This window comes from Squalius cephalus, assembly GCF_949319135.1.
Source record: "Squalius cephalus genome assembly, chromosome: 15".
Lineage (NCBI taxonomy): Eukaryota > Metazoa > Chordata > Actinopteri > Cypriniformes > Leuciscidae > Squalius > Squalius cephalus.
Window position 1 is genome coordinate 21379626 of NC_137136.1, and position 11967 is coordinate 21391592.

Here is an 11967-nt window from a genome sequence, read left to right on the forward strand (position 1 = left end):
GGCTGAGTGGAAGAGTAGCTGTAGCTGCCAAGACTGCACACTGTCTGCGATGAGGAATTTTTTGGACAGCCAGGGAAGACGACTTCTGGGTTCAAGCGGTCATCAGTCCAAGGTTTTCCCAAGACTTGCCATGGGCACAAATTAGAGTTGTCAGCAGTGTTTGAGATGGATATCTCCTGCCAAGGCTATGGCTACGAACAGAATAATGAACTCTTTTTACAGAACTGTGAGTTTCATCTCTACCCTGACCCATGAAATCATCTTTGATTTATAGCGTAATGTGACAGCATGCGCTGAGGGATTATACTGCGAATCTGCAGACATTTTTAAGTGCACAGTCTAGACTTCCACTATGTGGCTACTTCATTGTGCTTACACTGTATATGTCTAAACAAAACGCTTCTCCATGGCAATCCTGCATCCTGATACAGCATGAAAATAATTGTTCTATTCATCCCTCATCAGCTCCTGATGAAATAACAGAACAAAGGCCAAGCAAGGTCCTTGTGCATAAGAACAGTCTGAAGTCTCAGGAATTCCCCTAATCACTGTACTAACCGATGCCAGAGATAGAGAGAGAGAAAAAAACAGATTCATCAGGTCATATATTTATTTTTCAAGGACATGATGCTTACAAAGGAAACAGCATGTTGGATACGCATTATAAAGTATTTTCTTTTATTTGGCACAAACACAAAAGTGCTTTATGACAATACTGCCTTAGTAGAAGCCCTCATCAATTACAATCTATAGTTTATTGTAACACAAAATAACATTACTCATCATCACATGTTGGCACTTTGATAAATGATTCAAATCATTATCTTAAACATTTGGTAAATGTTAAAATAATGCTGGTAAATAAAATCAGAGCTTCTCCAGGAAATTAAGCATGGCATTACTTGGAAATTAAGGTTTGCCACCACTAGAAAAGCTGTATTGCAAATGCTCTGGACATTGATGGATGACATAAGATTGTGTGAAATAATAACAATAACTAGAGGCAACTGTGCCTCATTTTTGTGCAAATTTTCCTGTGTCAATTTCTGGAGAATTTGCAAAGAAATGTGATTTTGGCACATGCTCAAAACATTCAACTGAACCAGCAAACGATACTTTCATATTACTTTTTTTTTTTTTTTTTTAAATAATGTTAGAAAATCATAAATCTTGGTGTTGTATAAATAGACTGGTCATAACTCCATGTAATACTTATTATAACAACACAGGTTCATCACCCTTCTGGTCAACGAATAACTTATCCCTAGATTTGCCTTTTATTGCTGTCATCACAGAGACAAATCCAGCTTCTTAATTTCACATTTTGGTCAGACAGGCAAGTCTTAAAGAGGTACATTTCCTCATATTTATTGAAAATAGAGAATCTTTGGTGGCAAAGCAAAAAATAATAATAAACAAGTCTATATAAAAGGCAATAAAATACATAATGCAAATACAAAGTACAGCACAATCAAAAAATACTCAGAAGTTCTGTTTTGGATTTCAGTCTAAAAATGTATACATAATATATTTTATATATATATATATATATATATATATATATATATATATATATATATATATAAAACAAACTAAAGTAAAAATCATAAATTACTTAAGAAAAAAACTGAGTCTAATCCAACACTCACACAATGCAAACATAACCATTGAGGTATTTTGTTCCTTAAAGTTCTAGATCAAGCATTATGCATATTGGGAGTGAACGTGAAAGTGCAAAGAATACTAAAACATCAAGAGTGTCAAAGCTCACATATAACAATGTGTTTCCTTTATCACTGCAAAGGATTGTCCTTATTAACAGTCACAGCAGCAATGATGTCTCTTTTCGGCGTCACTTCCTGTCACCTGCGGAGAGCCCGCCTTCAGATAGCAGTCTGAGATTGTTTTTAATGTAAACGTAGAAAGGATGAAGGGCACTGGGAAATACTATACATCAAGAACCATGTCATACTGTTGTCCTTTCTTTCTCTTGCCACACTTCATTATGAGGACAGCGTACAAAGTCAAGAACACGACCCAGTAGCTGGCATACACGATTGCGCCGATAATCAAAACTATTTTTTCGGACTCTGGGAAGGGCTTTCGGGTCTCTTGGATTATTGAATAAATAATGCCAACAAAAAGAATGGTGAACCAAACTGAGATTGGAATAAGTCCAATAAAGTTCACCACGACGGTCTTCCTTCCAGACGTTCCCCAACCGGATTTGTTTATGGTGGCTATTGCGAACATTTTTGCCGGTAGCAGACTTGACATGTATAACACTGAGTAGAAGGACATGAAGACCATGACGATGTTTCCACGGAGGCAACTGGCAAACGAAGCCTTGATGAGCGCCACAACCTGGACGATCAGCAGGAACAGAAGGATGTTCCAGATCCTGCCCTGGTAGAAGAGCTGGATCGCAGTGGCGATGAGGAAGAAGGGGAAGAAGCCGGTGATGACGGCCTCGTAGGTCATCCACAAGTGGTGCTTGTGAAACCACATGGAGTTGTATAGCCACTCTCTGAAATACGATTTACTCCAGCGGGTTTGCTGGTTAAGCCAGCGCAAGTAGGTGATGGGTGTCTCGGTCAAGCACTTGGAGCGGGCAGTGTATTTTGTAGCATATCCCAGGCTCAGGACTCGATTGGTCAGATGCCGGTCATCGCCAAAACTGCAGTGGCTTCCCATGAATGTCTGATTGTACCAGTCCTCCAGAAACTCATGAAGCAGGGAGTTCCTGTACATCCCCAGTGGCCCACTGATACACTGAACGCACCCGAAATATGACTGGCAAGCTCTTTCGACGTTGAACGCCATCCAATACCTCACACTGCTGAGGAAGGAGACCCATGACTCATATTTGTTCAGAATCTAGAGGGATAGATTAACAAAGAGAATTTGAAATCAAAGGGCCTGTATTTCAACATATACAATGTCACATGTACCTGTATGTCTTGGCCATCAGCCACATTGATGTATACTATGTTTGAAAATGAATCAGAAATGTAGAGTGAAACACTAAAGAACCCTGAGAACCCATCAAAGTTCTAAAGGCTCTTTGTACAGGATGTCCAGTAATATGCTTTTCTGTTGACATCTGAACACAGCAAGGTTTGGTGTGGGAATATTTAAGTACCATGAACAATCTATTTACCCTCCTCCACCCCAAAAAAACAACTACTCCCCTGACTATCCATTTGAAGAATGTGTGGGGAAAACCCCTGAATTCAGATTTTACAGAGATTTTTTTCAGTCCATGTAGCCTTACTAAAGTTTTACACTGTATGTAACCTACAAACAGTGCATTTACAATAACTCTCAAAGTATAATAAAACATTTTATAAAAGAAATGAATATCAAAGGAAACATATTCCTCATTATGGATATTATACAATTGCTCCAAAATAATTTGGACACTTGTCACAGCATTAGATAAAATATCTAAACCAAGTGGAATCTACAAACAAATGATGCTTTAAAAAACCAACAATTTTTCAGTTACTTAAAAAAATAAAAAGTCTAACTATCTATGTATGACAGAGTCCATGTCAAAGTTTGCTTGACAAACATATTGACACACTTAGACTTGAAATGAAAAAAAAAGCATATGCTGTATATCATTTAAATGTTTGAATTGTTAGAGTGATACAGTAGAATGTTGTTAAAACTGCAAGAGAACACATACCTGCACATCTCCGCCTACTCCTCCAACCATGGGATCTTCTTCCAGAACCTTCACCATCTCCACTGAGGAGGCCGGGTCCAACATGGTGTCTGAATCACACACCTGCATCCAGCACAATATAGATACATCAATAAAGGATACACACTAATCAGTAAAAAAAAAAAAATAACTCTACCCTTTTCCTTTGAAATATGAACATTCATTCATTGATACATTTTACATATTTCTGAACAAAATGTTCTCAGAATAATTAAATAAAAATCAGTGTTTGCACCACATGTACTGAGGCATCACATTTTTTAACACAATGCCTAATATGACGTGTTCCTTTGAAGAGATTTATCGAATCAAATATTTTCCTCAATCACTTGTATATACACCAGATTGTCTTTGTTTGAGTGGTCACAATAAATCAAATGTGCTGCTAAACATGCTGGGACGAGTATATCAATCTCTCCTGGAGGTCATCTTAATCATTAAGTTCTGGCTTACATAGTCAGTAATAGAGCCAAAAATGTAGGCGCATCAAACATGGGGACACACTGTTCAAATATCGATAGAGAAGTGTTCTAACATTGAAACTTTGAAAACAAGCATTGCCCAAATGTTCTCTTGCTTTTTCCAGAGAAAGTCATGTATGCCACTTTGTTTTTACAACTAAACCCCATACTGAGACTAACCACAAGACGGGTAGCAAGATCAGTGATAAGTTAAACACAATTAGGGCTCTACACTCAGAGCAAAGGTCAGGGATCTCATTGGAACCAGGTGGCATGTGGATAAAATAACATTTTTTGTTCAGTCTACAAGGGAGCCCTTGCATGACTATCAATGAACGACAGCTACAGGTTAACCATTTGCAAAGGCCATTCACATAAAATGCTTACTTAATAAAAAAAAGTTTAAAGACCAAGATTGGTAATTATAATGATAAGTATATTAGGGTCCACACCAATGGATGTTATCATTCTGTTTATTATAAGCATGCTGCCCTTATGATGTCTGCCACCCATAGTGTCCACTAGAGGACGCAGTGTCTTGTTGTCCTTCTCAGGGAACAATGGTTACATGTGTAACCTGAGTCGTTCCCTTTCAAATGGGAACTCGCACTGCATCCTCTAGTAGACACTATGGGGAATGCCTCATAATGTCCACTAGAGGACACAGTGTCTTGTTCCCCTGTAACCATGGCTCCCTGAGATGTTCTTCTTGGTTTTAAGAGCTTAAATCTTTCTTACGTCATTACTGATGGCACAATTGTTTGGATTACATAAGAGGACATTTGATCACTAGTTTTGCCAATAAATCTCCAGAAAGACATTTTGTTGCAAATAGTTTGAACAAAAGTAAATATCCTTGCGTATCTACCAAAGCCACAGAGAGTCTATTTTGTAATGTGAAAACACATGTATACAGCTGTTCTCAACTGTGTGCCATTATTAAATTCTTCAAAATAATTTGTCTTTTTTTGGTTGTAGCTCGTAAAAATTCAGGAGCGGGAATTACATGTTTAGAATAAACCACCATAGATGGGTCCTTGGGGGGTTAATGCATTTATGTGACTTATTTAGTAACATGTATTTATGTGACATTGAGCTAAATAACCACTCAATGTCATGAGCTAATAGTATGTGCTCTGAGATGACATGGAAAATACAAGCGATCTGTTCTGGAAGTGCCAGAAATAGCCCCGGAATATGCAAACGATTTCCCACAGAAGTCCCTCAATGAACAGCATCAGTGTTAACCAGGAATGTACTTTCCTCACTCTCAGTGCACTACATGCTTCAGCATAGCATCCATTTAAGAAGTCACAAAAGCTTCTTTGTACAATTTGCCTGTGTTGCCCCCGTGTACTTGGCTTGAGCCGCCTGAGAGAGATAGACTCACCTGTACGTAGTCGACACTTCTTCCCAGGGCTTTGAAGGCGGTGTACATGACCTCCCTCTTCCCACCCCACTTCTGCATGATGCACACACATTTATTGTTGAGAACCAGGCGAGAAATGTGCTGCAAACTCTCGGCATACAATTCTTCGGTTTCATCCGGCCCTTTCTGGTGGTAGTTGCTTTTCCAAATGTAAGTGGCTGCCTTGTCCCGGCCCATGATATCCCGAAAGATTTCCATCATGTAGCAGTCATCATCATTGTTCCCGTCGATAACCATAATGACCTTTATCCCGGGGTAGGTGAGCCTCTTCACAGATATTAAACACTTTCTCAGGTAGTTGGGGTCTTCTTGATAGGCTGCAATGCAAAGGGCCAGTGACTTGTTGAGTTTGATCGGTGTTTCCAGGGAGCGTTTCATGTTCCTGTGTTCCAGGAGAGCAAAAAAGCTCTGGATGATGAGGTGAACAACTAGAATTGCTCCATAAAGACCAAAGGACAAATAGTTGCCTGCAGTCGTTATGAGCTTATACCCCATGATATAAGCAGTAGAGATTCCCACAAGCAGCGAAATGCCGAACAGTGTCGTCCCAACAATCCTTAAGTAGCTGATCGCTTTGTCACATCTCATCTGAAAAAACAAACAAACAATGGGATATTGAGGGGTGAATAATATTCCTGATTTTGAATGAACCAAATAAGTTCTTCTGCAGAACACAAAAGAAGACATTTTGAAAGATCTTGCAGTGTTTATGTTCAATGTTGTTTTGGACCACATTGGTCCAAAACAAGTTTTGTGCTTTGCATAAGCACAAAACTCATGCAGGTTTGGTACGACACAAGGGTGAGTAAACAATGACAAAATCTTCATTTTTGGCTGAACCTTCCCTTTATGAGCAGCACTCATAGATGAAATTAAAGCAGACGTGTGGACAGCTTTGCGGTGGCAATGACATGCTTTTTGCTCATATACAAGCATAGAATACATGCATCTGTTCTTGCCACAAAAGCAGCAGTATATTTCAGACAGCATCATGTTTCTTCCTCTTTCCTCCTCTTTTGAATCTGAGTGGTCTTTATGACCATTTGTTCCAAGTTTCCAAACTAATACAGTTCCCCATCTGCTTGGCAGACGTGACTATGCAGCACCACCCTCTGACATCATCTGTTTATATCTCCGTGGGAACGCATGAACAGTGAAATTTAGATTTCAGAGGGCTACACTAAAGACCCTCTGTCTTATTACTGCTAAAGACGGCCATTGTATTAATGATGGTGTCTTGTTTTATCGACTCTCACCACTCAAATCTCTTTTTTCCTTTGATATTATCCCTCTTGGTTTAGATTTTACAGCGGTTCTGGCCTGGGAGAGAGGCTGATATGATGGACTAAAGCACAGTGTGAATCTAGCTGGCACGTGTCTCAACCTTGAACGTCATCCTGCATGTTTACGAGGCCCTCTGGACCCTCAAAAACCCCACCTTATCCAACAGACACGTGCAAACCTGTTGGATTAAGGGCCACATGTGGTGTGAATGTCTCAAACGCCTGTACTACTCTTGGGGTATCCCTAAACCTCTTTTCATGTCTTGTTCAAACTCTACATGAACCCGAAAGGCTACTTTGAAACTTCTAAGACTGCTGACAAGACAAAATGTGGCCCACACCTAGAAGGCCACTAAAGCTAATCACGGTCATATGGGATATCAGAAGCATCGCTGTCTTTGTAAATGACCTCATTTCTCATGTTTACACAAAATTGGTGCAGGCTTTGTGTCTCCAAGGATGAATGTGCAGGGTTTACATGTGCAGATTGACTCGTCTTGTTGTGAATGGGGATGAGCGTCCTATTAGATAATCCTTCTGATGAAGTGGTCCTGTGTGAAACATTTGCCATCAATAGATTTTGTCTGACTGAATGAAATATGGTAATTTCCAGTAAAGGCCCATTCACACCAAGGACGGTAACTGTAGCCATACAGTTTTAATAATCATTCTAATTCAATGAGCATAGCCACACTATAACGATATCAACACAGAGGAACAATATCATTGGAATCACTTTGAAAACTTTTTTCTTCCAGCTGATGACCGATATAAACATTGACAGCCAATCAGACTTAGGAGCGCACATTAATAGTAAACTGAAGATTATCGTCCATTAATGTGAATGGAAAAGTTATCATTATAGTTATCTTTGTTTGTTACCATTCTGAAATAGCAGATACATATATAATGCTTTTGTTTGCATTACTAGTTGACTATGTCGTGTATATCATCTGGCCATGATCCAACAGAGCAGGGAGGAGACACAGAGTGTCTTGGATCACTGAGAGTTGAATCATCCTCAATGGGGAAAACTATAACTCTAGCTTTGAAGGTAGATGAGATATTGCAGTGCAAGAAAAATACATTTGCACTAGCCAAAAGAGACCCAGGCCTGCAACTCCTCCTGAGCACCACCAGAAAATTAATTAGCTTGACTCTTATGCATTCAAATGTTATTCATCTAGAGAGGATTTTTACACTATGCCTGAATGTAGGAGGAGGTAGATTGTTTAACTTAATGGAGACAGAGGATTTGTTCATCTTTATCCTCAGATTTGGAGGAGATTCCTTTAGACAAAACTTCATTTGAAACACAATAAGTCGTGAATCGCCATCAACAACAGTTGTTATGCAGCAGGAAATCCATGGCTCATTGCTAAATACTTCTCTTGAGGAACTGGGTAGAAAAGGTAGGAAAAGTAGGAGATCATTTTAACTTGGCAACAGTGGATGCTGTGAGAGTTGTCTTCTAAAATTAGCAAAAGCACTTTGGTGATCTGCTGATCCTGTATTCATAAACCATCATGTGGTTTAAATATTTAAATATTAAATAATAAAAATGAACTAAAATATTCATAATAAAACAAATAAAATATACAATATTATAAAATATGAAATCCATTTAAATGTTAAAATTAAACAATTAGAGTACTTGAAAGAGATGTATTTCAAAGATGTGTGCAAACTTCCTAGTAGCATAAACTCTACAGCTAATGGGTTTTCTCATCAAATAAGTTGTTTCACTGAAATTGTGTTGGTGGGAATTTTGGCACAGAGACAAAGCTAGAGACACTGCCTTGTTGCTCGAACTGCCCTTCTGAGATACCCCAGTGTATTCCAAGGCATTGGAGGAAGCTTCTGCTTCTCCTAAGTGGGTGGTTCTGAGGTGGCGGGGAATCTAGGAACTTGGGGAACTGCCACAGCTGCCTCCCAAAGGATATATCCAACCACTAGCACTGAGACACATCCATCACTCTGCCATGGCTCTGTGGTGTGGCTTTGTCAGACTTTATTGTCACCATATTGTTCAGGCTGCTGCCACCAGGTCAGAGGAAATAATGTGGTATTTCCACAAGTTGTTATAAGTGCCTTGAAGGCTAACTGCAATTAGGTTATTGCATGAACTTTGGCCACTGGTACCAAGGACTTGACACAAATTCTTTTGTCTGTGCTAGACTGTGTGGTGAACAGCTTTATGACCTCCAACTGCAGCCTGATTTTCAATGACACAACCACACACCCTGCATAGTTACAACAGGCAATATCTGCAAAATGCTGAGGAAGTTTAGCATCAAATTGTTCAAAATAGTCTTTTGAGGGTTTGTTGTTCCAAACCTGTATAAATTTCTTTCTTCTGCTGAACGCAAAAGAAGATATTTTGAAGAATATGGGTAATTAAACAGTTGATGGGCCCATTGACTTCCATAGTAGGGGAAAAATAAATACTATGGAAGTCAATGGGGCTGGTTACTAACTGTTTGGTTACCAACATTCTTCAAAATATCTTCTTTTGTCTTCAACAGAAGAAAGAAATTCATACAGGTTTCGAACAACTTGAGGGTGAGTAAATGATGACAGAATTTTCATATTTGGTGAACTATCCCTTTAAGCTGCTTTGTGCCCAATATGACCAGTGCTTCGTAATATGATAACTTTGAAGATCTGTAGATGACTGTAAAGACACATAATGATAGAACATGTCAGCGTGTAAATGTTTGGGGAAACATCTGCGAAACTAGCATTTTAAGGATGAATTCATAAACCAGGGTGCAAATTGTGTGTGTGTGGGGGGGGGGGGGGGGGAGGGGGGGGGGGGGGTAATTAAGGCTTGACCCCCCCCCCCCCCCCCCCAAAGAAAGTCAAAACAAAAGCATGTATTCTTCAAACATACAAGTGTATGTACGTTTCAGTAGCCTTTTCAAACAACTTTTAGAACAGAAGTCGTGTTCTTGAAGAGGTGACGATAGGTTACCGTGATGGTAGACTGGCTTCAGTTTTGAAAGCTAAGTTAAAAAATATTGTAACAATTATTATTTTTAAAGGTGACGTAGTTACACGTTACTACATGCATTGACCATGGTAGTAACAGTAAATTATGCAAAATTAGCAGTAACTAAACCCTAAACCAAACCCTAACCGTAACTCTATAGGCCTACTATAAGTACATGTAATTAATATTACTCAGTACTTATTTAAGTAAGTACAATGTAACTACGACATCTTAAAATAGTGTAACCAAAAATATTCATACATATAGCTATACATTTTTTATAGGCTACAAATTTTGTTTTAAAAGTATTTTAGAAATATGGACGCCAAAACATAGTTCATTTGCACTATTCGAACCTAAACAGACTTCTCTCCTGAAATTGTACGGACAGAAAATGACATTTGTATAAAAAGTTAATGTTTAGTTTATATTATTTCACTTATACATGGTGACTCCCGAGAGAGCCTACTGAAAATCGTCATTATTACGCATCATCACTGGCCCGGGCTGCGTCACACCAGTTTTACAGCTGCTTCTGCGCGCAATATCTGTTCTGTTCTATTATAGGTCAGAGTGTCCAGATGGTGTTTAATTAGCTAATAGCCCTTGTAGAATTTCAAATACACACACAAAAAAAAATGTTGCTCTAAATGTATTAAGTCGATTTTGTCTAGAAGCCTAAAACTTGTATGAAACCTCTCAGAAAGAACAGCTTTTCACAGGTTTCACAGGTTTATCAATACTGCTGTGAAGATAAATAATAATGCTATGAAAATGTCTGCTGTTCTTTATCAGCTGTACAGTTGAGTCTTACTAAGAAATACGGTGAGATATATTAAATACAACCTGTTGGACAACAGATAAATGGCACGTGTAGGTATTGCAAACACTTATGGCTGAACTCCATTCATTCAAATTCACCCCCCTCATGATTGTTTAAAATTCCATTACAACATGAAATGCACGCAAATATAACTATTAATCTAGCAGAACAAGGTAAAGCCTATTATTAAAAAGAGTTATACTCTGAATAATTCATGATCTTACCTTGGAGCAGCTATGTGAAGATGTCCCGTTAGTTTAACAGGGATGCTGTCCGACGAGTCTCTGCACGTTCCAGACACTGCACAAAACTTCCCATACAAGTTTTTGGGCAAAAAAACAGAGGAGACCGACATGGAGCATCTAAAAACTCCTTGCTTCGAATTGCAAAGATGTGCAGTATCCACGTTTTCCATATAACGAATGAACATTCAAGTTTCACGCCTCCTCCAATACATCATATACAGTTTGCATCATTCTGCTGTGATGAGGTCTGTTTGAGCATCTTGGCAGTTCATTCTGACTTTGTCAGCTTATAAAAAAAAAAAAAAAAAAAAAAGTTATCCAACAGTAGTCAATGTTGGTGACTCAAAATGAAATTGATTCAAGTTTTTCCAAGCGTACAGATTTTAAGTAGCCTAGTTAACTGCCCTTTTCTGCGTCTAATTTCTTTCAGACGCGTTAGTTTTATGCTTCCTGTAAGCCATACATTTGTGAGACTATTTTAACCGGGCAGGGTTTGGGACTTGTTTTAATAAGGGGGTTGGTTCGGGGGCGAGGAGGAGCGAACTTCTAAGAGAAAAAAGTGCTGCCCATTCAAACTTCCGAAATGGGGGTGGGTATGAGTTTATCAAGCAATTAGCCAAACAGTCTTCAGCTAAAAAAGAAAAAGAAAACTGTAAATTATAAAGATAGCCTTTTTTTTTTAAATAAAATATAAAAATTAATTAATAATTGATAACAACAATAAAATAAAATAAAAGAATTACAACAAATAAAACGCATTCATTAATGCATTTACCAAGGGGATACAATATATATATATTAGAAAATTGTAGGTATTATTAAGCTGAATGCTTTAATAACCAGTTGATATTTTGCCAATTGTACAGATAGAATATCATAAATAAAACTCGCCTGAGAACTTTTTAATGCTCTGAGATTCTCAGTTGCGCTCGTGATTTTGAGGGCAGGAAGCGTATTTACCACTAGAGTGCGCCACACAATTCTAAATGTGTTCACATTCACAG

The 11967-nt window shown here is 38.5% G+C and overlaps 1 protein-coding gene across 1 annotated transcript; it reads right to left on the reverse strand.

Annotated features, from left to right (window-relative positions):
* Positions 1–1635: 1635 nt before the first annotated feature.
* has2 (hyaluronan synthase 2) lies at positions 1636–11427 on the reverse strand. The gene is made up of 4 exons (XM_079895291.1): positions 10943–11427; positions 5582–6208; positions 3692–3793; positions 1636–2877 (listed from the first exon to the last, which is right to left on the reverse strand). Exons 2-4 carry the CDS (start codon positions 6206–6208, stop codon positions 1948–1950), a joined length of 1659 nt encoding a protein of 552 aa, XP_079751417.1. The 5' UTR covers positions 10943–11427; the 3' UTR covers positions 1636–1947.
* Between the last annotated feature and the right edge of the window lie 540 nt (positions 11428–11967).

Coding starts and splice junctions, on each gene's coding strand:
- has2 (XM_079895291.1), bottom strand. CDS start 6,208: ATGAGATGTGACAAAGCGATCAGCTACTTAAGGATTGTTGGGACGACA. Junction 3,794..5,581: donor GAAGTGTCGACTACGTACAG/GTGAGTCTATCT, acceptor TGCTGGATGCAG/GTGTGTGATTCAGACACCAT. Junction 2,878..3,691: donor GAGTAGGCGGAGATGTGCAG/GTATGTGTTCTC, acceptor CTATCCCTCTAG/ATTCTGAACAAATATGAGTC.